This window comes from Monodelphis domestica, chromosome 2 (genome assembly GCF_027887165.1).
Source record: "Monodelphis domestica isolate mMonDom1 chromosome 2, mMonDom1.pri, whole genome shotgun sequence".
Classification (NCBI taxonomy): domain Eukaryota; kingdom Metazoa; phylum Chordata; class Mammalia; order Didelphimorphia; family Didelphidae; genus Monodelphis; species Monodelphis domestica.
This window is the reverse complement of record NC_077228.1, coordinates 295,333,349-295,360,173: the sequence shown is the minus strand read 5'-3', so window position 1 is coordinate 295,360,173 and position 26,825 is coordinate 295,333,349. Positions and strand designations below refer to the sequence as shown.

The window sequence follows — 26,825 nt, the reverse complement described above, 5'->3', positions numbered from 1 at the left end:
CCTTATCCCCTCCCTTGATAGGTTTCCCTTTCTAGTACCTACCTTTTTGTTCCCTCCCCCTCCCTCTCTTCTTCCCTCCCTTTTTTGTATTCCCTTCCCCCCTTCCCCCTTTGGTTTTCCCTTATCCCTACCCTTGTTGGGTAAGATAGGATTCAAGATCGGCGCTCTGGGTTGGGGGGGATGGGTCCTGGGACCTTCCTTCTACCTGTCCTTTAGACCCGAGTGATCTCAGGTTCTGGCTTTTGGGGGGCCATACCTTTTGATCCAGGTCCAGGAGGAGGATTCCCAGGGTCTATGCTGTTCATTTTGAATTTCGGTGCCCTAGGAGCATATAGTTTGAGTTCAGTAAGGGAATGGTTTCCGGAGATCTGAACTTTATCTTTCTCTCCACAATCTTTTTTAAATTAATATTACATTTAATATTTTACTCATTATTACAATACAATGCTTAACACATAGTAAAGGATTACAAATTTTTTTTAAATTTTAAATGTTTTTATTAATTTATTTTGTTTTGGTTTTTACTTTAGCATAGTTTCCTCCTCTGTCTCCTCTTATACCTCCCATAGAACTATGCTATGTATTATAATATAAAACAATATTTTTAAAAGACAAAAAGTAAAAAGAAGAGGAAAAAAAATCAGTTTAATTGGTTAGCACATCAAAAAGTCTGAAAATATGTTCAGTGTATAATACTTATAGACTGCATACCTCTGTTAAGGGGTGAGTGAATATATGTTTTTATTTAAATAATTTATTCAATAAAGGGACATTAAGTTTTATGATAAAAACAATAAAATACATAATTAAAATTATATCTTTAAGTCTAGTGAGACCAAATGCTACCAAACTAGTTGGACTAAGAGTAGCACTCATATCTGAAAAAATTTCACCTTCTGTGCTCTTGTAATTACGCAAGTTGACAAGTAGCACATGTTGACCAGACAGTTTGCATTGTGTTTTTTGTTTTTTGTTTGTTTGTTGGAGTAGTTTTAGGATTATAGATTTAGAGCTACAAGGGATATTATTATAGGCAGCTTTGTGCGCTTCCACTATTCCTTCAACCTAGAAGGAACTTCTCTGCCTTTCTTACTCATTGAATTCTCACCCCTCATGAAAACCCAATTCAGATGCCATTTCTTTCATAAAATCTTCTCTCATCTTATCCTCAGTCAGTAATCACCTTTCCCCTCAGCCCTCACATAGTGCTTCTTTTGGGCAGTTCTGTAGTATGCTTATCATATAAGATTGTATATTACAGTGTCTATTCTTTTTTCTAAATCCTTTTCTAATTGCTAAGTTCATTATTACAGGGATTATATCTTATATAAAGTTCCTACTTACTCCATTTCCTAACTATACAGTGTTTTGCATATAGTAACATAATAAATGTTGGAGGAATTTGAATGAGCTTGAAGTGAATTACTAGAATAACAATGCTTGATGATTGGAGTTGATTATCATTTTGTTCTGAGACCTGACTTATTCACCTTAGTGACTGATAATTCTCTCTGTAGTAGAAGAATAGAAATTCTTACATAGTTTCTGAGTAAGTACCTCTAGAATATTTGATGTCTTCCAATTTTTTTTTGTAAATTAGTTTTCTTTTGGTTATTTTCCTATTCTTTAGAAAAATTTGAGTGAAGTTCTGAAGTAAATTATAAATAATTGTTTCTTTGAGCTAAATTCTAAATAATCATTAAACCTTACTTAGGCTGTAATCATGATAAAGATACAAATGTAACATACATGAAAACAAAGGTCTCTTGGTCTGAAGAGGATTTATAAGGTCTGCCCTAGAATTTGGGTGCCCAGTGTAGAACTTCATGGCTTCAGAACATATTCCCATTTTCATGATGCTGCTATTGAGCCTTTTTAGTAATTAGTAACTTTTAAATGCTCCACAAGACCCAAAGTTCATAAAAATCTATTTCACCCAGTGTGAACTGATATAACTAACCCTGGAGAGCAATTTAGAACCATTTGTAAAAGGCTATAAAACTGTGCATTCCCTTTGACTTCAATACCACTACTTGTTCTGTATCCCAAAGAGTTCAAAGATAAGGGAAAAGGACCTGTTTGTACAAAGACATTTATGGCAGTCCTTTTTGTGGTAGTAAAGAACTGGAAACTGAAGGGATATCCATCAGTTGGGGAATGGCTGAACAAGTTGTAGTATATGATTGCAATGTTCTATTGTGCCATAAGAAATGACAAACATGATGATCACAATAAATCCTGGAAAGAATTATATGAAGTGATGTAAAGTGTGGAACCAGGAGAATGTTGTACACAGCAATGACAATAATGACCAACTGTTAATGACTAAAGATCCAGGACAACTCAAAGGGATTCATGAGAAAAAAAGGCTTTCTGTTTTAATATTGACAAAGTCTGAATGCAGACCCAAATTCAGTTTATTTCCTACATGACTTTTTCTCTAGTTGTGTAAGCATTATGTATCTTCTCTCACAGCATGATGAATGTGAAAATTAATAACACATGTACAACCCATATCATACATAGAACCTGCTGCCTTGGGGAGGGGAGAAGTATGGAAAGGAGGGAGAAGACATGGATCACAAAATGTTAGCAATTGTTGAAAATTGTATTGACATATAATCTGAAAAAAAAAGTTTTTTTAAAAGTCTCTTACTCCCACCCTTCAAACTGATTCTAGAGAGTGATGACCTGGTTTCAAATCCTACCTCTGACTTTTTATTATCTCTATGACTTTTGAGAAACTGCTTAACTGTTCTTATACCCAGTTTCTTTATCGGTCAGATGAGGGACTAGATAGTCTCTAGAGGCTTTTCCAATTCTAAATTTATGGATTTTGGATTGTAATGGAAATTATTTGAGAAAATAGGAATGTTAATGTGCATTCTTGTTTTCTGTCTGATACATTTAAAAAGGTGCTTGTTATTTAATCATTTTCCTTTACACCCTCTGTCTTGAAGTTAGAATTTTGAAAGTTGTTGATTTCTGTACTATGTTTAACCTCCAAAAGAAACTACTTCCTACTACTCAAAGATTTATTCTTTAATTTTAAAAAATGCATTTTCAGTGATAGTGAGAATTTATAAAAAATCTTAAGCAAGCACATAATCTAATAATGTTGTGATTACACAGCTATATATGAATATTGTCTACATTTTTCCTTTTGGAAATGAACAGGATCTGAAGTAATTGTTGGTGTAAATAAGTACCAGTTGGAAAAAGAAGAACCAGTTGATGTTCTGTCCATTGATAACACTTCAGTTCGTAACAAGCAAATAGAGAAACTTAAAAAGGTAAGCCTACTTTCTGAAATTGTTAATTTAAATTATATGCTATTGTTACAAGTAAATTGTCACCAAACATTATTTTATAGGAACCCACTGCATATTATAATTATTTATATGCTTTGAGATTTTTGAAGTATACAAGATTTTATAGCTTTGAGGTTTTTTTCTCTGAGCCAATTTGAAACTATGCAATCTCTTATTTTGTTTTTATTTTGTGTTAATGTTAACCCCTTATTAAACTATAGTTCACAAATATACATTATATTTAAAAAAATCTTAACTAGAATGCTAAGTATTACCTATAATCCCAATCTGATAAAGACATGCCAAATTATACTAACTATAAAGTCCGTAAAATAATTCTTTCACTGATGTGATCCTAAATCCATTAATCCTCTTTATCCTCTCCCTTTAACCTCAAAAATATCTCCTAGGTTTAGGCTGCTTGGGTTTTTGCTTTTCTTGTTCACTGAGGAGAACCCAGTCTTCCTTCTACCCAACTCTTTTCCTACTCAATTTTCCTAAGATGATTAAAAATGTTTGACCCTTTGTCCCCAATTAAAATCTGACTATGAGTATAATTTAACAAATATCTGTGAGATACACTAAAAAAATAAAATATAAAATAATAAAATAAAAAAGATTAGGACATTGGACATGATGGTCCTTAAGATCTTTTCACCTCTACATCTTATGATCCTATGAAAATATTGCTGTTTGTATAATTCAATATTATTTTTGTTTTTATTTGGTATTTTTATATTGTTAAACATTTTCCAATTATATTTTTTGCATTATTTTATTTTAAAAAATTTACTTTCAGTTTTTACATTTTCATTCTACACCAATCCTTCTCTTACATTCCTAATGAAGTTATGTAAAACTTGTTTCTGCATTAGTTGTGAAAGAAAAAAATGTAAAAAAATAAAAAAGCAAAAGAAAATTTGCTTCAATCTGCATTCAAAGTTCATCAGTTTTTCGTCTGGAAGTGGATAGCATTTTTCATCATCAGGCCTTTGGAATTGTTGTGGATCCCTGTATTGATCAGAGTAGTCAAGTCATGTCACAATTGAAATTTAACAAAAAGTTAAACTGACACATGTTTCTCTGAGCAGGGCATGCTATCTGTCAATAAAAGGGTCAGTGAATGCCCCTGGCCAAAGATCCTGGACAAAAGAATAGCTCCCCTTTCATAGATTTTGGGAGATACAAAACAATAACCAAATAGGTAACATCATGGAGTTGAGGGCAACATGATTGGCTACAGAGCTGAGGCTTAGGGAACAATATGATGGGTTGGGAGTTTGGTAAAGAGTAGTAATGGATAGTGCCCACTCTTTCCCTCCCAGACTAAGAAGCTGTTTGAGTCCAGGAAAGAGATCAGACCTCACTTTAGAATACCAAACCAGACATTCTTGAAGATCAGCTTAGTGATATAAAGATACAAGACCAGACTCTATTGTATTCATTTGCATTCCTCTAGGTCTTAGTTGAAAAAAAAATTTTTTTTAAACCCTTTCCTTTCGGTCTTAAAATCAAAAGTATCAGTTCCAAGGCAGAAGAGCAGTAAGGGTCCAGCAATTGAGGTTAAATGACTTTCTCAGGGTCACACAGCTTGGAATTGTCAGAGGCCAGATTGGAATCGAGGATCTATTGTCACTAGGACTGGCTTTCTAGCCACTGAGCCGCCTAGCTGCTCCCCCCCCCCTTTTTTTTATAAGTACCCTTACCTCTTTTAACATAAGAACTAGATAATTGTAACCAGCTACCATCCTACTGTCACTTATTTGTGTTGTGGCTGATCTTGACTTAAACTTTAGCTGCTAAAGGAATAAGTAGTTGAGTCTCTCCTAGCATAGTAAGAAGGCTTTGGTAAATGGAAGTTGTCACTTGGAATGAACAGCATATAATGTATTACAGGGATAATGATAATGTCATAAGGTAATTACTTGAAAATGATTGGTTAGGATTGAATTTTAGTCACATCCTATAAATGTCCTAAATCCTTTTCCTAAACTTTTTTATTTTGCTATTTTCCTTTCCAGAAGTGCTTTTGACTTTGCTATCATAGCTCTTAAATTTGGTATGCAAGTTTTCTGCAGATGATATAATGAAAACAAGTTTATTAATAATTGGCTCATTTATGTATGTTACCCTTTAGTAGACTATAAGATCTTTGAAGGCAAGTCCTTCTTCATTTTTGTCTGTATATTTTTAATGCCTAGCTTAATGCCTTCAACATTGCAAAGAGCTGCTTAGTGTTTAATTAATGAAGAAACTAAGCCATAGAGATAAGTGACTTTCTCAGGACCACACAACTATTAATTGTTAGAGCCAGGATTCAAGCCTTACTGTAATTCCACTCTTTGTACACTACTCTACAACAAATTACTTCTTTGAAATAATTATCAAAATATTAATTAAACATTTAAATAGCTGATAGAAGAATATACTATATTGAAATGAGAACATTTACTGGAAATACCTGTGGGGGTGGGTGGGGAAGGAGTGTCATCTAAACAACTTTGTTCAGTTCAGATGTTAGCAAATCATGGAATGGAATGTCTTCTTGACATGTTGGAGGAGTTCTTGTCCTTGAAACTATTAAAAGGAATTCTGAGCTCTGAAGCTTTGGTTTTTAAAAAATTAAATCTTTATTACATCTTTTCATTTCTAGATACCTTTGAGTGGGATACTTTCAACTTTCTGTAATCAGAAACTGTTTCAACAAACTGTAATCAGAGAGCAGCAGCAGTGATAAGGCAGCATTTTAATTCTCTTTTGTGAAAGATAGCAAAATGCCCTAATGGCAAAATGCAAAAGCCTAGGTGTAAGAACAGACTTTTTAATAGTATTCCTGATGTGAAATTCCCCCTCATTCTCTGTCCAGCCCCCTTGTCTGGGGGGCAGCTGTGATGTATAATCTTGAGCATGTGAACTAGTTTTCAATATATAGAAGAGAAAATTACGTACCCCATAAGAGTTACATCCCCCATTACTCTCATGAGATAAAAAGTAACTGAGCTGTGCTGTTGCTCTTGAATTTAGAAGCCTCTATATTTTCTCAGGCTGACTTGTCTTGCTGTCAATCACCTTCTCCCAGACTTGTCCTGGGACTTTAAACAACCAAGTATTCTTTGTGAATTTAGAACATTACTGCCAACCTAACTTTTCTGTGAAAAAAACCAAATGCTTAATCTGGGAAAGGGACATGAATCCATTTCACACACCTTCCTACATGTCCTTCTAAGTAATTCATACATTCCGTATAACAAAGAAGAAAAACAATTTTGTCCAAGTTCAGTTCTATTTAGTCAAAAATAACCAACACATTGACCAAGTCTGACAGCATATGGCCATAATTCCTCACCTATGCAAAGAAGGAAGAAATGTACATTTTTTTCTTTTCTTCTGAGTCAAACTTGATCATTATAATTTCTGAATAAAGTGTTCAGATTTTACTTTTTGTTCTTTCCATTTTCCTTGCTGTAATCATATATATAATTTTCCTTTACCTGCATGCTTCACTTTTGCAAAGTTCCTTTTTGTATCAGCTCACTTTGCATCCACTTTGCAAAGTCTTCCCAGGAGTCTATGAATTCGCATAATTCTTTTTTTCTTTCTGTGCAATGATGTTTTATTACATTCAGTTTCAAAATTTGTTAAGCCATTCCAGTATAGATGGGTATATGCTTTGTTATCAGTTCTTTGCTGTCATAAAAAGTGCCATTGTAAGAATTTTGGTAAATATGTGACTGTCTTTTACTTCAAAGTTTATCATATGATATGCAAAATAGTACACTGTCTGAGTCAAAAACTATGGGCATTTTAGTCATTTTTTAATAATAATTTCAAATTGTTTTCTAGAATTGTGGGACCAATTCATAGCTCTTCCAGTGTTATATTAGTTTACCTAACATTGACTTCCCATTTTGTTGCTTTGCTAATTTGTTGAGTCTTTTTTTAGACTATACCTGTTTCAGACTGGCCTGGTGATTCATGTTTAAGATTGGGATGAAATGAGACATTTTCAGACCACCTTCTAGTTGACAAAAGTAGGTAAATAGCATACAAAGGATATTTGAAAAGGATACAAGCATTGGTTCAGGTAGACTTGGCTCTGTTTATCTACATTTGGCAATGTATATAGTCAGAAAAGTGTATCGACTCACATGATTTTGGGACATCTATCCAATCTGAAAGGGCACTAATTCCTTGTGGTCTGCCCTTTTTAAAAATATTCTACTAGACAAAAAAAAAAAGCATTACTGCATTATAGCTCGCCCTTGTACCATTGAGTCTCAGGGACAGTTCTCTTGCCTTTTAAGGAGAAAAATAACTTCAGTTTGCATGGCAGAGTTAAATGAATAGGGTGCTGCACTTAATCCCTTGGAACAGTCAAATCTTAGGGACAATTTTCCTGTTCTTTAGGTAAAAAAATGGAAAACAAAATACCTATCTTAGCTTACATGATAAGTATTGCTCTTATGAAGGAAGTGAAATCTTAATATATATTTAGAACAAAATTTTCACTTGTATTACTTTTCTTCTTTTGAGATAATGGCCACTGGGGAGTGGCTCTTTGACTATATTTTTGGGGAACAATGTATACTTCTAATCAAATATTTCTAAAATATAGTTGGCTTATATTTTGCTTGTCTTTTTTTTTAACTTGCTATCTTAAAAATAAGAAAAGTTTGTAATATCCCAGTGAATATAACCACCAATTTCCCCGACTATTGGTAATTCTTATATATCATAAAATTTGTCAGTTCCAAGTCCATTATTTCATCTTTCTCCTTATTATTTAACTTTTAGCATATATTTGAAATATTTAATCCAGTGTCTGTTTTCATCCCAATTTGTATCTTTCAAGTACAAGTCATGTAATTCTAGAAGAGGTACATTATTTTTTTCTTTCATTCTCATTTGAATAAATTATCAGAATTATGCCATAATTTCTATGGTTTCTTCTATTTCTGTGATTTAGCACCATAAAGAGCTTAATCTACATATAATGTTTTTTCAAATTGGTCATCATCCATAATTGGATGCCATTCCTTTAATTTACTTCATTTTCTCTTTATTTAACAGTACTTTATTGCTACCAACAACAGGGAAAACTTTTCATGTCTCTTATCTCTGGTTCTTCTGATAAAAAACAACAAAACATTTGCCTAATGTTTTTCTTTTTCTTACCTCACCCACAAGGTGAAAGCCAACAGAGATCAAGAGGCAGCTAAAAAATGTCTTGCTGCAATCACTGCTTGTGCTGCCACTGGGGAAGGAAACATCCTGCAACTTGCAGTAGAGGCAGCTCGAGCAAGGTAGCTATAAATTTGAAAATTTAAAGTTGTAGAGTTTCATTCTTGTGTGATTTTGTTTTATAAGAATATTTTTTTAAAAACAGGAGTTGTCTATTAAACAAAGCAAAACTCTGTATACCTTCTGACCATTAAAAAATGTAAAGAAAACTAAAACTTTTTTTCTTGTGTCTCTTACAATTGTTTTTTGAAAGCATTATTTATAATGAGCATTTCTTAGCAGTAATTGTGATGGAATGCATAAGACATTAAATTTAAATTGAATTTTGCTACAGTTAATCACTGGCATGATATAGTTTGTGGTTTATATTGTAGTTTTTCAGATATATGATAAAGAATTATTCCAATCACCTTGATGCGCCTTTAGCCAAAAAGGCTCCCTTGCAAAGTGATAATTTTTTTGGCCCATTGTTACTGAGCTCATTCTTTTTTTCTCATACAAACTAGAACAAGAAGATTGGAAAAGTGTGCTACTTATCATATGTTGGCATATTTTGAGTTTCTTTTCAGTCAATGAGATTGGGTGAACATTTATTCAAAGCAGCTCTATTTTATATAGAGAGACTTATCAGTTTTTCATCATGCTACATTTCTATGGAAAATACCTAAAACTCTTAAAAGAAAACAAAGAATTATGATTAATACTTAAGACTTTGTTCCGGTAAAAACCTTCCTATTTCTCTGTTTCCTCATCTTAAAATGTGAATATTGGACTAGATCATCTTTGGGGTCCCTCCTAGCAATAACATTCTATGAAAGCATATGAGTATTTAGATTCTCTCAAGAAAGCAGTCTTTGAGTCTGGGTACTGAACTCAATTTTGTGATAGCTATAGGAGAGTTTAGTGAAATGACCCTGAAAGCCTACATTGCTTTTCTGTTAAAATATGCCACTTAGCCTTGGGAATTGCCAAGCGTTTTCTGTGAGTTTTTTTAAATATAGGAAACAATGAACTCTGCTGTGAGATAAATCAGAAAAGTTACTATTAAAGTTGTTCAAAGTTGGCACGAGGAGGAAATCTAGGGATTTGTGCCTCTTTCTTATAGAAATAGGAGTTCACTTGAAGGTTAATGTAGTTTGCCACTATACTCTGAATCTTTCTTTGTGGTGACCTATAGCATATTTGTTATTTTATCACTTTGAGTCTCTTGGGTAGAACTGTCAAAATTCATGAAATAATGTATGAATTTTAATGTGTATAAACATTCACTAGGGTATAGATTGTTATTACCACACTTTTATTAATCCAGATTTCCTTCATATTAGAATTTTCTGATACCTTATATATATATTATACAGTAATATTCATTATTAATCAAATTTACCATTAATTTACTGCACTATCACACTAACACCTAGCTTTCAAGTTGTGATGGTCTAATAGACAAAATAGTCTAATAATTTTTCCTTACCAGTTTTAGTATTTTGAGTAATATTAAGATGCCCTGAAAAATCAAGAAAGAGTAATGGCCAATGTAGAGTTTCTATTTCCAAACAATTTCATGTAAGAAATTTATTTTAAAAAATAATTGCACATAATTATTGGTAAAAGCAAAATTATTTCTGAAACAAAAGACTTTTTCATTATAATTCTTAAATGGTTGGATTTAAAAATACCTATACAATATTACGAGATTTGTGGTCTTTAATTCACTGGGTAGAATGGATAATAAAAATATATTTGATCTTTATATTTTTAAAATCCTTATTATTGTGTTTATGGTTTTCAGGTTATCATTTTTGTAGGTAGTAAGATCAACTTGCATCCAGTTTCATGGAAAATGTTTCCATCTTATATAAAACATATTTATCAGGCCATTCTTTCATTGCATTATTTTAGATGTACAGTTGGAGAAATAACAGAGGCAATGAAAAAAGTGTTTGGTGAACATAAAGCTAATGATCGATTAGTAAGTGGAGCATACCGTCAGGAATTTGGAGAGAATGAAGAAATAACCCTTGCTCTTAATAGGTAAAAATGTGAAAATTTTCAGAAGTATCCAATAATCGTATTTTTGTTTTCTCAGAAACATCATATATAAGTATTTGTAACAAAGATTTAATTTTCTTTTTGAACCACAGGTGTTGAAAAATTGTAAAATAGTGCCCATAGAACTCATGGAAATTTAAGAAAGTTAATGAAATCCTATGTCTACATTTTAAAACTCATCAGTTTGTTTGCAAGGGTGTAGTTTTTTCTCATGTTTGTTAAACAATTAAAATTGATTTAACCATTTTCTCTGATTATTTAAGACTTTCTTTTCAAAATTTTATTTTTATGGTCAAATGATATCTATAAAACACCTAAATGCACATGACACTAATAACGGAGCAGTTTGTGAAAATGTATCTTTACAGTGACTTCCCCTTCATGCAAATACTTAAAATCTAACCTACCCTAGATGCATGCTGATCTTTTCCACAGGGCTTTTTGTACCCTTTCCCCCACCTTCAGCCCCCTTTCAACTCCCTTTTTATATGTTATCTTTGTTTATTATAATGTAAGCTCCTTGAAAGCAGGTCTGCATTTCTTTATGCCTTTATTTGTGTTCCCAGTGCTTAGTACCATGCCTGGCACATAGTAAATACTTTAATGCTTCTTGAGTTAACTTGATGTGTATTCTCCCAGAAGTCAAATTACACCTAGGTTCTAATCCAAATTCTTCCACCAACTAGCTACATGACTTTAAAGAAATGCCTTAACTTTTTTTAAATTAAAGAAATACCTCAGTTTATTCTGTAAAGTGAGAAGTTTTCAGCTGGATAACATGAGTTTCAAAGTTGCCCACTTTCCTATCTTTCTTATCTATGATCTCCATCCTGGAAATAGATCAATGTGTTCTAAAATGTTAAAAGTTCTGGCTTTACAAAGTTTCCTAGAATCATGTAGATTTGAAAAGAAATTTCTTAATTACAAAAAATAATTTGGAATATTAATCAAGTAATAACTAACCACTTGAAGAATTGTTTGGGAACATGAAAGATTGTCAGTAGTAAATCACAATTTGTATAATGTACCACCAAGCAATCAATTTGAATATAATTATACCTGTTCTTTAGAGTCCAGAAGTTCATGGAGTGCGAAGGTCGTAGACCTCGTCTTCTTGTGGCAAAAATGGGACAAGATGGCCATGACAGAGGAGCAAAAGTTATTGCTACAGGTTTTGCTGATCTTGGCTTTGATGTGGATATAGGCCCTCTTTTTCAGGTACCTAAAAAATCATGGGGAAATTTTAAAAAGAATACCATGGTTTAGAGTTAATAACCTAATGAAGAAATTTCCTTTATAAGAAAATGAATGTAAGGGTCAGTTTGTAAACTTGCAGTGTAATGTAAAATCAGCAAAAGTTATGAAAAATGACTTGTAAACTGTTAACAGCTTTTAAATGAAGAGAATTGAATTTTATTTGATAAGAAATCAAAGATTAATTCAATATGGTTTAATTGTATCTGAGTTAGTACAGCATTTTTGGGCAAGCAGCAGGTTATAACAGGACATCAGAACTCTAGTTCTCTCTCTCTTTTTTTTTTATAAACCCTTACCTTCCGTCTTGGAGTCAATACTGTGTATTGGCTCCAAGGCAGAAGAGTGGTAAGGGCTAGGCAATGGAGGTCAAGTGACTTGCCCAGGGTCACACAGCTAGGAAGTGGCTGAGGCCAGATTTGAACCTAGGACCTCCCGTCTCTAGGCCTGGTTCTCAATCCACTGAGCTACCCAGCTGCCCCCTCTAGTTCTCTTTTAATAACTACATTACCATGAACATGTCATCTTCACTTTTCTAATCCCAATTTTCCTCTTTATTAAAATTAGAGATGTGAACCAGAGAGATCTAGGATGCTATACCAGTCTAAAATGTTATGATTCTTATCAGGTATTTTGGAAAGAAAAATTAATTCAGAGTCAAAACTTTTCAAGATATTTATTGTTGATATAATTAGCTAAGATGAATATTAAGGATTTTGTTTTGCCACATGTTGAAAAGTGATGGCTTTGCTTTCTGTTAAGTCACAAAATGAACTTATTTTGGTTAATATTGCACATGCCCTCAGACTTCTACCTATGCAGAACTTATCACAATTTCTTGGGCATAAATATTTATTATTTTGTGTCTTGTCTTTTAGACAGGAATGATTATTATGCCCCCAAACCTGAGGTTTTCTCTCCTTTGTGTTATTTTGGATACAAACAAACCGGATGGTTAGATAGCTATGTAGCACATAGATAGCACATGGAAAGAATGTTGAACCTGGAGCTAGGAAGACTTGAAATCAAATATGGCCTCAGGCACTTAGTAGGTGAGTGGCACCCTGAACAAGAGGCAAGAGGAAGCCTATGCTAGGCAAGTCAAATTACTACCACCTTGACTGACATGTACCTTTAGCCCTTGATGGAGATAGTCCAGGATCCTGAATCTAAAAGCATCTGGCAAAATAGTACTTACAGGCCAGTGTTTATAGCCATCATTCTGGAAAGGTAGCATCCCTCAGTGGAGATGAATCTGGCAGAAACTTCTACAGGTGCTACAGTTAGCTATTGAAGACTCTGAAAACAAAGTTCTTGTAATCAAAGTCCTTTGCACTATCAAATGGTTCAGTATCACTAACTAATATTATTTTTTCAGTGCAAATGATGTTTTAAAAGAAGTATAACCATCTGCTTTGCCTCATACCCCCTAGGACTATTCCATCTGACTAAAGCCTGGAGATTTCAGAGTTGACACCTTCTCTAAGGGGTTTTTTTTTCCCTCAATGAGAATATGAACTTTATGAGAGGCAGACAGGGAATGCCACACTTATTTATTTGTAACCCTAGTGCTTTGCTTTCACTTTTTTCAAGACCCAGCTACGATCCTGCTTTCTAAAGGAAGCCTTTCTAGATCCCTCTTAATTCTCGTGCTTTCCCTCTGTTGATTATTTCCAGTTCACTTTTTCTAAAACTTGTTTGTAGATAGATGTTTGCATGTTTTCTCCACTATTAGACTGTGAGCTAGCTCCTTTAGAGCAGGGGCTAGTTTTTACTTTTCTTGTATTCTCAATGCTTAGCACAGTGCCTATCACCCAAAAGGTACTTAATAAATGTTTGTTGACTATTGATTACCTGACTAAGCAGTTAATAAATGCTTTATTCATTCATTCATTTTATTCATTATTAAAGAATTTATTGAATATCTTCCTAATATAACTTAAGTTTCTTTTGGGAGAAATATACTGGGGGTATTCTATGTCCCAGTGAGTGCTCTGATAGCTTACTCTGGTTTGGTGGGGGGGGGGGATGGGGGTGGAGGGGCGACTCAGTTCACGTTTTTGTGCGAGCTTTTCCTCCTCCTTGTAGTGTGGAAATGTTCAAACCCCACGTACCTTCGTTTCTGTGGGGTATTGGAGAGTTCCTCCATTCTTCCAAAGGTGATTTTTATGCTCTTTTGAGGTAGTCTATTTCGTTCGGTGCCGGGGAGGGGAAGCGAGTCGCGTCTAGATTGCAGCCATGTTTACCCAGAAGTCAGGGGAAATATACTGAAGACATTAATATCACTGGTAGAGTTTTAATGCTGTAAAATAAATCATCTTTTTTTTTTTTTGGTCATTCAGTTGTATCTGACTCTTTGTGACCTCAAGGAGCATAGCACACCAGGTCCTTCTATCCTCTACTATTTCTCAAAGTATGTTCCAGTTTACATTTGTTCTTTCCATGATTATCCATCTTATCCTCTGTTGACCTATCTTCTCATGTGGCCAAAAAAGACAATATTAAACCGAAATCATTTTGTGCATCTGAAATATAAGATGTATTTGAAAGAAGTTTGAATTAATGTAATTAATTAAATTGGGTTAGGTACTGGGCCTATTATTTCACCTACGAGGTATTTAAAGGTGAGGAAACTTCTACCAATAAAGATTAATATCTTGTTTACAACTTATAGTCTTGGAGTTGCCTTGGACATTGAGAAGTTAGGTAATTTAGTTAGGGCCAGATTCATCAGAGGAGGAACTTGAACAAAAGTGTTCCTTATTTCAAGGCTATTTCTCTGACTGCTTTGCTACTGGACCATTACCATAAAGGAATATTTTCAATCTACTCAGAGATTTCTAATGAAGGAAATGTTTTTATTTTTAAAGTAGCATATATATGTCATTCATGACCACTTTAAAAAATCTTGACCTAAAAGTATTCATGATTTGTCATACTTCTGTTTATTTAGACTCCTCGTGAAGTGGCCCAGCAGGCTGTGGATGCAGATGTTCATGCAGTAGGTGTGAGTACACTAGCAGCAGGTCATAAAACCCTGGTTCCAGAGCTCATTAAAGAGCTGTCTTCTCTTGGACGGCCAGATATTCTTGTCATGTGTGGAGGAGTAATACCACCTCAGGTAGTCTTCAGTTCTGTCTGTTTTAAGTAAAAATATGTTGATGGGACTTCTTAGTAAAGACAGCTCTTATGAAGTTCTTATATTTAATATTTGCTCTTTTTGAAGAACAACTTTATTTTATAAATGAATATATGAAAGGGTTTCTTGAGGATTTTAGTTAGTTTTTAAGCTAGTTCTAAGGATCAAAAGGCTTTTTCATCTGCTCTGCAATGAAACTTTCCTATAGTGTTTATCTCCTCCAATTAGAATGTATGCTTCTTGTAAGCAGAGACTATCTTGCTTTTCTGTTTGTATCCTCACCATTTAGCACAGTGCTTGCCATATGTTAATTATTTAATAAATGTTTTTCCATTCCATTCTTTTATGCCCAAAAAAGACTAACAGCACAATTTTCAAAGAAATTGCATTCCAATTTACTCAGATAATTCATTTTAATAACTTATTGGGCTTAGAAATATAAAATTTTGTTCTGCTTTGATTCCAAAAGAATTGTCATGCTAAAATATATTTTTAAAAACTAATTTTCAACATGATATAGTTTTTTTTACTAATTTTAAAGGAATTATAATCTCCTATTTGAATCAATCAATCAAATATTAAGCACCTACTATGTGCAAGATACTGCATTAGCACTTGCATAAGTACAAAGAATAAAATAATTTTTACCCTGTGGTAAGCTTATATTCAAATGGAAATGAATATGTGTGTATATATATGCACATACATATATAATAAATAAGTTAAGATACATATGTATGTACTCAGAGTAGTTAAATACAGGGTAATTTAGGAGGGAAGAGAACACTAGTCTTTGATAGAAATCAGGAAAGACTTCATGCAGAAAGTGGTACTTGAACTACATTTTTAAAGGAAGAGAGAGATTTTATGAAATGTACATAAGGAAGAAATGCACCCCAGGTATATGGGGCAGCTAGTACAAAGTCATGGAAACAGGAGATGATGAATTGTCAAGATTGAAGAACTGGAGAGAAGACCATTTTGGCTGTATTGCAGTGTGTAAGAAGAAGAATGTCTAGTGAGGTGGGGAAGATATTATGAGGCCAGATTGCATAAGGCTTTAAAAGCTAAACAAAATATTATGAACTTTCTTGACAAGGAAAATTTGTATATAGCTAAATCACTGATCCTCATTTTTATTTTAGGTGATGTACTTTGATCATTTTAATAGTCCTTTCTGGATAAAATAAAGACTATGAAAAATAATTCCCTTCTACCTTTCTGGAACCTGCTAAAACTGTGCCTATGCTTTCTTCATGCATTAAAGAAAATAAAGGAGATTTGGGTGTTCTAATGAATATAAAATACATAGTCAAAATAAATCTACCCTTGCTCTTATCATCTCCTGTAAGACAGCAGATATTATCACATTAAGTGGCAGGAGATGAAAGACTTTTTTTTTTTCCCCAACAGGCCAGAATGATATTTATTGACTAGAATGGAAGAAAGTGCCAGTCAGAAATTATGCAGCTGCCCTTTAAGTTTCAAATGAAGCAAAATTCAAGATAGCTCTTAGTTTTATTATAAAACATTTCAAATATGTTATGTTTGCCACACATCATTTTAATAGCTTAGATCAGCTCTTAGAACCCCTCTAAAAGTCTCACTCCAGTACCTTAGCATATCATAAAGATAATTGCAGATGAAATCCATGAGAATGTAAACAAGTCTGTTGTGAGTTGGCTTGCAAACTTAGCCCTACAGAACAGGGACTCCCAGGTGAGGAAACTCCTTTTCTGAAAACTGTAATTAGAGTTGTCTAGACCAGTGACAGGTTAAGTCACTGGTTAGGGTTAGGGTTAGATAGCCATTATGTTTCAGAAACAGGACCTGAACTCAAGTCTTCCTGGCTTTACGGCCAGCTCTCCATCCACTACAACATACTTCCTTCTTAGCTCTACTGAATGACAATAGATGTCACAAGATAAGTGAGAGGTAACAGAAATCAAAGTGATTGATAACTGTAGTTTACATTGGGTTTCACATAATGAGGTCAGGGAAGAAATGATGGATTCATGCTTCTGATTTGCTTCACATTCTTTATAATCACAAAAGACTTAGAATCACTTGTCTCCTTGCTCCCTGAACTTAAAAAATTTCTCTCAACAGGATTATGAATTTCTGTACAACATTGGTGTTGCCAATGTTTTTGGTCCTGGAACTCGGATTCCAAAGGCTGCAGTTCAGGTGCTTGAAGATATTGAAAAATGTTTGGAAAAGAAGCAAGAATCTATGTAATATCAAATAATTTGTCTTAATGTATTATCAGACTTCTATGATTAACTCTTGATTAATGAAGAGGAGAAAGACATGTCTAAAAATGATCTATGCCACATTTTGCCTTGTATGCTTCCTGAGAAAGTTTGAAATCAAAACCTTATTTGTGAAAATTGTATAATACCTCGGTCATATATACACTTGTAGACATACACATTTCATCTTCCACATGAAAGTCTATTAGTTCTCCGAAAAAACAATTATACTTTAACATTCTGCCACAACCCCCAGATAAATAAAGTTATAATTAAATTATTTTGTTTTGAACTACTTTTTTTTCATTAACCAATGGGCATTCAGATATAATAAATATTCATGCAAAAGGAAAATTCCTAGTACTGATCTTTATTTATTTCATCATGGTATATTTATGATTTAGTTCTTCTCTAAAAAGACACCTATATAGTATAACAATAATAGGAGAAATAGGGGAGATTTTACATGATGTTGAATTTTGGCTCAATCTAAAGAAAATATCTGCTTCTGTATCACTTTAGAAATAGTTATCCTCTTATTTTCTGCCTTCCTCTGGAAGAGGAAAGAATGTCCTTACTAGATTTTTTTCCTTTTTATTTTTTTTTTTACATTGAAGTCCATCTAATTTAGAAAAAAGTTACTTTTACTTTTTCAGAATTATGAATTTTAACATTGAGAGAAACTAGAAATATTTCTTTTTGTTGCTATATAGCCACTTTAGTGAACCTATGACATGCGTGCCAGAGAGGGCTGCTCCCTTTCTCACTCCATGTATGCCTGAGGACATTTCTCACATGACCCATCCCTCTGTCCAGCAGCCCAATGGGAGTGCTTCCTCCCTCCCCTGCCTGGTGTAAGGGGTGGGGGAGCTCACATGCAGTGTGAGGGTTGCCGTTTGGGCACTCCATCTCTAAAAAGTTCACCACTGCTATATAGTATCAAATGAAATAATTTATATGAAAATGCTATGTAAATTGTCAAGGACCATCCAGATACAGAGTGTTCTTGTTATTAACAGACTGAAAGTATAATATTTTAATGTAACTTGTTATTTGCAGTATGTTATTCATCCTCTCAGTTGCTGGGAGATTGTTGAGATCTGTTGACCATGGCAGAAAGACAAATATAACATACTGTATTCAGCTCCCTACAAAATTTCCACTGTTCTTTTTAAAAACAAACTTCCCAGACTTTTGTTCTTTTGACATGATTAGTTGCATTTAATTATGTTCAGTTGTGTTTAAAATGAATTTTAATTTAGTTTAAATGTTGGCATTATTACAGCATTGTTTAATTCACTACTTTCCTAGCTCATGCTAAGCACAAAAGGGCTAACTAAATTATTAACTGAAGCACCTGACCTTTAAAGTATTGTAGAGAAAGAATATATTTAGGAATATTTTCACAATATTTCTTGTTAAATGTTTTCAGGCTGGAATTTCATTCTTCCAAGTGTTGACAAAAGAGTAAAATTTTCCTACACTAAAATTTAATGTTACATCATTCAAGTGTAAGTTAAATGTAATTTTAACCTGGCTTTCAGTTCTTCACTTAAACCCTTTTATTCTTTTCTATCACTGTATCTTTTGCAAACTGTCTTTTCTAAGGCCACCTGTATCACCTTAATTCTCCCTATGAGCACAAAACTTTGCTTCACTGAAGTAACTGAGTACATTCATCATGAGTTTCCCCTTCTCTCCAATTTTGTGCTTTAAAATCATTTATGTTTCCTCTTTCTTTTCCTCCAGTTTTGACAGAAGAGATACTCCTCGTGAATACTATCCCCTTTTACTTGTGTCTTTTCATCTTCATCAATGAGCTAACCACTTTGATCATTCCCCCTCTCTACTCTGACAAAAAATTCCAAGACTAGGTGCTAGGTAAAAAAAAATAAATTTATTAATCTAGCAATAGCCAAATAAACTAATTGATTAGTGATCTCTCTCAGTGATCAAAGGCAAATTCATTCAGCATCTTGTCCTTGTATCTAGCACTTGACTCACTGCACCACGTAGCTATAACAAAACATTTCTTAAAGCATTTCCTATTTTATTAGGCTAAGTGCTAGGGGTGGGGTAGAAAGGTATCAACTTTTTTTAGAACTGAATTAACCCCATTAAGCATTAGGATTGGTTAACTACACTCTGGTAGTTATTATTTGAAAATATTCTATGATAATGAATAACTTCCTTTGACTGTATAGGCAGCAAAGCCAAATAAGTATGCTGTTGGTCTTATATAGACTCAGCCTGCCCTCTGCTGTCCTATGGGAAGTCTGGGCTTGTTATGATTTGGGGCTGAGAGACCTTAAACAAAGATATCTTACACCAGAGATTACCTATTGATGTGCAGAGCAAACACCCATTCTCTCAGAACCCATAGATGAAAATAACTCTGTCAGTCTCACATTTTGCATTCATACAAACCTATCCCCAAAGGAGAGGTATGTTGTCAGTGGTTTCTAAGCATGAGATGTAAAGGAATCTCACCCTTTTTGGCCCCTGGGTTAGGCAAAGGAATGCCTTGGGGAGCTATTAAATACATCATACTTTAAACCCCAGAGAAAAGAAAGAATAATTGCCAATAAGAAAGAAGCTTATAAAATGCAAACTATAGTTATTTCCCTACTTGTCAACATACAGGTCCCAGGATCAGTGATTAATTTCATTGAAGCATACTTTGTTTGGGGTAGAGTAGAGTGCTAAAAAAAAGCTTCTTTCCTATACTTTATTCTACTTTGGTGTTAGTCACAAGGACAAGCCTGGGCACTAGTTTTTTTCCAGAAAGATTGTCTGTAAAACTTAATAGCACAAACATTTTCTCTTTCTGTTAGAATATAATGTAAACCCTGGTACAAATCCACTGCCTCCTATCCCTTACCCCTTGACCCCCAATCTCCATATTTTAAAATAAATTGATCTCTCAGGGCTCAACTCAGGTTCTGTCTTCTCTGTGAAGACTCCTAATTCCCCAGGTATAATTTTTCCTCTGAACTCCCAGAGCATTTTGTATCTTATGGCATTTATCCAGCTTTCCTTATAATACAATTTTCTTTACCATTTCTTTCCCCCTTTTAAAAAATTGCCTATGTTTCTATTTATTTATTTGTTCATTTATTTTTGAACTCGATCTCTAATTCTATAGTTAAAGAGAATTCCTGGTGAGGAACCTCTCTCTACAAAAGCAGATGTTCTCCAAAACACACAAGCACTTTCCCCTCTACCCAATACATTCCCTTATCTAAAAGCGATTGCGAGTAAAATCTGTGTCTCTTTCTAATTCTATAATTTATCATCTGTTAATGGAAAGAAAAGTTGTTTACTTCGAGTACCATTGTTGTTCATTGAATGTGGTCTGTGCTTTATTACATTTAGTGTGTTATATATCTTTATTTACATGATTGCAATCATGTATATTGTTCCTTTGGCTCTGCTCTCTTTATTCAGCATCCTGAACTCTTCATTATTCCTTATGGCACAAAAATATTACATCACATTAATATCTAACAGTTTATTCACCCATTCCTTAATTGTTCGACATACAGTTAGCTTTAGCCATTTGCTTTACCAAATAGTGTTGCTGTGATTTTTTTTTTGCAAAGCTGCACTGCTTGCCTACCTCCACTTCTTTGTGGATAAACCCAGAAGTGAGATCTCTAGTTCAAAGATTATGAACTATTTAACAATTTTTCCTTTTTAAAAATCCTTGTCTTCTGTTTTTGAGTTGATAATAATATCAGTTCCAGAGCAAGGAGCAGCAAGGGGCAGGACTTGCCCAGGGTCACACAGCTAGGAAGTGGCAGAGGTCACATTGGTACCCAGGACCTCCTGGCCTGGCTCTCTAGTCACTGAGCTACCTAACTGCCCCTGTTTAACAATTCTTCAAATATTTTCCCACATTGTGAGCCCCTTCATTATACTGAAGCTCCTTAAATAGTTAAAAAAAATCATTCTTTGTATCTCTTGTGCTTATCATTGTGTGCAACTCTTAGTAGATGTACTTGTTGACTGACTCTTTGCTAAAAGAGTTGAACTACTTTGTAACTTCACCCTATGCTATTATTATTTGTATTATTGCATATTTACTTTATGTTCCCTGATAAGAATGCAAGCACATTCATTCATTAAAAAAATTTCCTTTCTATGGGAAAGTCTGTATAAGAGACACCAGTGGAGGTACAAAGACTAAGGAAGTAAAAAATCATATCTACCTGGAGGAATCAGTGAAGGGTTCTTGGAAGATGTAGCCCTGGAGCCGGGTCTTGAGGAGTTTGTAAAACCTTAGGAAATAGAGAGTGAGGTCAGTACAGGCTAGGAAAGGAGACTGAATAGTATTGTGGACAAGGGAAACAAGTCATCTAACTTGATACATGTAGAATGAGGTATGTTTGGAATGGGATAGAAAGGTGCCAGATTACTATTACTAGTGATATTTGTAATCCTTAGGTCAGAGAATTGGACTGAGTATCAAATTAATATCTATATTATATCTATGTCTTTATTTTTGTCTATATCTGCAGAAATATGTATACATATATGTATGTGAACACATATATTTACATCTATACACAGAGACAGAAAGAAAGGCAAAGAGAGAAGCAGAACCAGAAGAGTGATATATTTTAATATATTAAATTATTTCTTTTTCTGAAGTTCTTAATTGAGTCTCAGACTCATCTCCCATTCCTCTGTTCTTAAGGAATTTGGAGAAATTTCTCACTCTGGAGAATCTTCCTCTGAAGGCAGATAGAAAAAAGAAATTATTGGGGTCTATCTAGCTTAGTAAATAGAACCAGCTTTTGCCAAATGTACCAGCATGTAGCAAAATTGAGTCCTTCGGTTTCCCATTAAAATCATTAAGAAGAACACTCCTGAAGGGACAGAACTCGATCGATCCCCACCTTCCTAAGTTTAGGAGCCCAAGACTAAGTACAAGTGAATCAGTGGATCAGGAGACGAAGAGAGTTTTCATGGCCCAGTTCTGCATCTGCTATTGACCAGTTGGAGATGCTCAAGAGAAGGACTGCATAATGAGATCCTAAATTGTATTTAGGAATCTGTGCATGGGAATTTTGCATTTTAGATTACTGCAAAGATCATACACCATTAATCTATTTGTTATTTCTAACCTAATTAAGAAATTGATTCCTACTCAGAATGTTTAATCATAACAGCACATATATGTTTTAAATTCCTATCTATCCAGCTGCTTGTCTATCTATCTATCTATCTATCTATCTATCTATCTATCTATCTATCTATCTATCCATGTATCTTTCTCTCTAGGTATCTGTGTGTCTATGTATCCATCCATTAGCTTTCTTTCTTTCTTTCTCTCTTTCTCTCTTTCTCTCTCTTTCTTTCTTTCTTTCTTTCTTTCTTTCTTTCTTTCTTTCTTTCTTTCTTTCTTTCTTTCTTTCTTTCTTTCTTTCTTTCTTTCTTTCTTTCTTTCCTTCTTTCCTTCTTTCCTTCCTTCTTTCCTTCTTTCCTTCTTTCTTTCTTTCCTTCTTTCTTTCTTTCTTTCTTTCTTTCTTTCTTTCTTTCTTTCTTTCTTTCTTTCTTTCTTTCTTTCTTTCTTTCTTTCTTTCTTTCTTTCTTTCTTTCTTTCTTTCTTTCTTTCTTTCTTTCTTTCTTTCTTTCTTTCTTTCTTTCTTTCTTTCTTTCTTTCTTTCTTTCTCTCTCTCTTTCTCTCTCTCTCTCTCTCTCTCGCTCTCTCTCTCTCTCTCTCTCTCTCTCTCTCTCTCTCTCTCTTTCTTTCCATCTCCCTTTCTTTCTTTTTCTCTGTTTATTTCTTTTTCTCTTTCTCTGTCTCTCTCTTGGAAATTGAAACAGATTAAAGCTGATATCTGGACCTGGCTCCACCTAGAGGTTTTCTTCCTATGCTTTTTGCCATCTCTTTCATTTGCACTCAAGAACAAAAAAAGAAATCCAACAAAAGAAACAACAATAACAACAACAACAACAAAAAACAAAGGAATCTCAGTTTTAGAAAAAAGACTTTGGATCCAGCTAGTCCTACATAAGATAGAAGTTTGGAATGATACTCCGAACAGGAAATATAAGTTTAAAAAACATACAATGCCTTCAGGCCCTACTTGTCTAATTGCTCTGTATTCCAAAAGAGCTTGAATCTGAGATCCAAAGTTCTCCTTTAAGGAAAAAAAAGCCTATCTTAGTCAAAGCTGTGATAGAGTGCCTCTTCTATCATTCAACAACCCTATTATGTGCAGTCTGGTAGGAAGGCAGTTCATGTAATGCTCGGGGTAGTTACTCCAGGACACTCTTGCACTTACCTTAAAGGGGCAGCACAGTAATATGACATGATACTTTTATTCCATGACAGCTTCATTCCCATGTGTCACCTTAGGCAATGGATCCCCAGAAATTATATGGTTCCATCTAGCAGGAAATCAGAAGACAAAATATGGGCACTGCCATAATCACAGAGAGTTAGCACTATCCTCTGTGAGGTGTTGGTACCTACTGTAAGACAGATGTGTGTGTGTGTGTGTGTGTGTATGTGTGTGTGTGTGTGTGTGTGTGTGTGTTCCCTACCATAGTTATGGCCTACATGCTTATGAAGGGACTTGTATGTCAGACTGGAGAGTTTGAACATCATTCAGGAGGCTTTAAGGAATCATTGCAAGATTTGTGCAGGAAATAGTGTGAAGCATAGATTAAAGCAGAAATACTGGAAGCAGAGAACAGCTAGATCTTGAGTAGTTCATTTAGGGTGGTAGAGGGGACCTGAATCACTGTGGGGGCCTGGGGAAGTGGAAGAAGGAGATTGATTAGAGCTATAGAGCATAGGTAGAATGACAGGGCTCAGTAAATTATTTAATGAGCGAGCTGAGGGAGAGGGAAAAATCAAATTGAATCATGAAGATTGAGTATAGGTGTCAGGATAAATCAAGATTTTATTGATGAAATGAGGAAGTCAGAAAGAATCTCCTTTTAATGTGGTAAAGATGCTCTCTTCATCTTTGTATCCCTAAAAACTTCAGACATTATTCTTAATTGATTGAATGGCTGAATCTATGAATGAATGAATGAATCTAATGAACTATAATGTATATTTAAATGGGGTTGATCAGAGAAGTATCTTATCGGTTTGATGAACTCTCCATTCAACTTGATGATAAGTGGGGCAGATCCCAGAAGACCCTTATCAATTTGAACAACACCCCAATCAACTTAATGATTTTGACTGTGGTATTTTGAAGGCACTTGAAGGGATATCTTCTTACTACTAAAAAGACATGGAAAGTTAGTCCTTACTAATAGGACCTAGGGAATTCAACATGACTAATTGACACTAAATATAAAATTGTCCCCTTTCTATGGTTTATAAAAACAAACTAAGATTCTTCCTCTGCCTTTGTTTCTCTCTCTTAATCTCTGTCTTTGGCTCTGCCTCTGGCTTCCTCCCTCCCTCTCCTCCAGATCAAAAAATAGCAGAACAAACCTGAATTTTGTGAGTTTGAGTGAATGGGAAAAACGTGGGGAACCTGTGACAATTAATAATTTTAGACCCTCTAATCCCCAGAAACAGTTGATGGTGACTTGCTGTAAAATCACATGGTTGTGGTAAACATGCTCTATCTAGTACATGTCCTTATTTGGAAAACTCAGAGAAATAATACTCATCAAAATCTTAAAGAATTGCCAGGACAGCGATTCTAAATTTGTTTCCTCTGCCAGTTGGAGAACTGAGGGACTATTTTGAATATATCCTATGATTCTTCATCTGTTCACAAGCACTTGTAAGTGCTTCATGTTTTAATTTTTGTAGAGTGAAATAAAGGTTGTCCCATGTCCAATTTTTCAATACAATTTTTAAGTCATTTTCTGATATTTTGTGTTCTATATTCTTTCTCCTCCCACTTCTCAAAGACAGCAGGTAATATGCATGTTATAGGTTGTGCATGAGTTATCATGCAGCACATTTCCCCTTGTTCATCATGATATGAAAAAAGACATATTGTTTACATTAGAGAAAAATTAATGGAGGAAATAAAATGAAGAATGGCATGCTTCAGTTTGCTATCAGGTTCCATCAGTTCCTTCAGTGGTGGTGGATAGTCTTTTTTTTTTTTCATCATAAGTCCCTTTGAGTTGCCCTAATACTTGCATTGCTGATAATAAAGATTCACAGTTGATTGTCAGATTTTATTGCTATTACTGCGTTCAGTGTTCTCCTGGTTCTGCTCACTTCACTTTGCATTGCTTCATATCAGTCTTTCCAGGCTGTTTTGTGATCATCTTGTTCATCATTTCTTATGGCACAATAAGATTACATTACAATCATATACCACAATTTGTTCAGCCATTTCCCAATTGATGGATATCCCTTCAGTATCCAGTTTATTGCCACCACAAAAAGAATTGCTCTAAATATTTTTCTACAAGTAGATTCTTTTCTCCTATCTTTGATCTCTTTGGAATGCAGACCTCATAGTGGTATCTTTGGGTCTGTAAGAATATAAATTTAGGGTTTTTACCAAATATGAGAATTCTAAAGTCATATTAGTCACCAGATATAACATGTCAAAATTGACTTTAGTATCTTTATTTACAAAGAGGTAGAGTGAAAATGGAAAAAGGTAGCTAAAGAGACAGGTTTTAACAAGCCTACTATTCCTTCTCCAGTGAAGTGAGGCTCAGCCTCACAGGGGCTTCCCCACATCCCATGGTGTCTTCAGCTAGAATTCCACCAATGCAGCCTCTTCCAAAGCCAAGGCAGGAATCTCTGGAACCAATCTCTCCAGAAGCCAGGAAAGGAAGGCCAGCTACTCAACTATGCAAGATGAAGACCAAAGACCAAGTTCCAAGGCAAAGTCCTCCAACATTGACGTCCAAAGAAGATCCAGGAGTAGTCCTTCAAGAAGCAGTCCAAGAGCCAAGATCCCAAGTGAAGGTGAAGGTCCCTTGGACAAGAAATTCAGGACTTTTTGTAGTCCTTTTTCTACGTCACTTCTTGTCCCTTCTTACACTTTATGGGAACCAATTGCAGTCTTTCAATTTGCCTAGCACTGCCCAGGGGCAGGGCAATGGCCTTTGGAGTTGTCACCCACTTTAGCAAGTGACTTGAAAATACTTTTACTTAGTGTTAAATATGGGTGCTTAAGTTTCTGATTGATTCACTTAAAAATTGCTGATTGATAGACAAAGAAAGCTTATTTCACTTTTCACAGATCAAAGGGTATACACAATTTTATGGTCCTTTGGGTATGGTTCCAAATTATTCTCCAGAATGGTTGTATTAGTTCATAGCTCCAGCAACAGTATATTAGTGTTCCAGTTTTACCATATCCCCTCCAATATTTGTCATTTTCCTTTTTTTTTGTCATAAATCTGATAGGTCTGAGGTGGTACCTCAGAGTGGTTTTAATTTTGCATTCCTCTAATAGTAATTTAGAAAATTTTTATATGACTAAAGATAATTTTAATTTCTTCATCTGAGAATTGCCTGTTTATATCCTTTGATCATTTGCCAATTGGGGAATGATTGTATTCTTATAAATTTGAATCAGTTCTCTATTTATTTGAAGAATGAGACATGTGTTAGAGAAACTTGCC

General features: G+C 34.4%; 1 protein-coding gene across 3 annotated transcripts in view; it reads left to right on the top strand.

Annotated features, from left to right (window-relative positions):
- The window catches only part of MMUT (methylmalonyl-CoA mutase), a 42,135-nt gene extending 24,609 nt beyond the window's left edge, over nucleotides 1-17,526 (top strand). For all 3 annotated transcript variants that reach the window (XM_056818379.1, XM_056818380.1, XM_001363650.5), the window contains 6 exons: nucleotides 3,178-3,293; nucleotides 8,499-8,614; nucleotides 10,452-10,583; nucleotides 11,672-11,819; nucleotides 14,809-14,976; nucleotides 17,104-17,526. In XM_056818379.1, coding sequence (XP_056674357.1) covers nucleotides 3,178-3,293; nucleotides 8,499-8,614; nucleotides 10,452-10,583; nucleotides 11,672-11,819; nucleotides 14,809-14,976; nucleotides 17,104-17,232 — 809 coding nt within the window. In that variant the 3' untranslated portion in view covers nucleotides 17,233-17,526. The remainder of the gene's footprint in view (nucleotides 1-3,177; nucleotides 3,294-8,498; nucleotides 8,615-10,451; nucleotides 10,584-11,671; nucleotides 11,820-14,808; nucleotides 14,977-17,103) is intronic.
- Nucleotides 17,527-26,825: the final 9,299 nt, after the last annotated feature.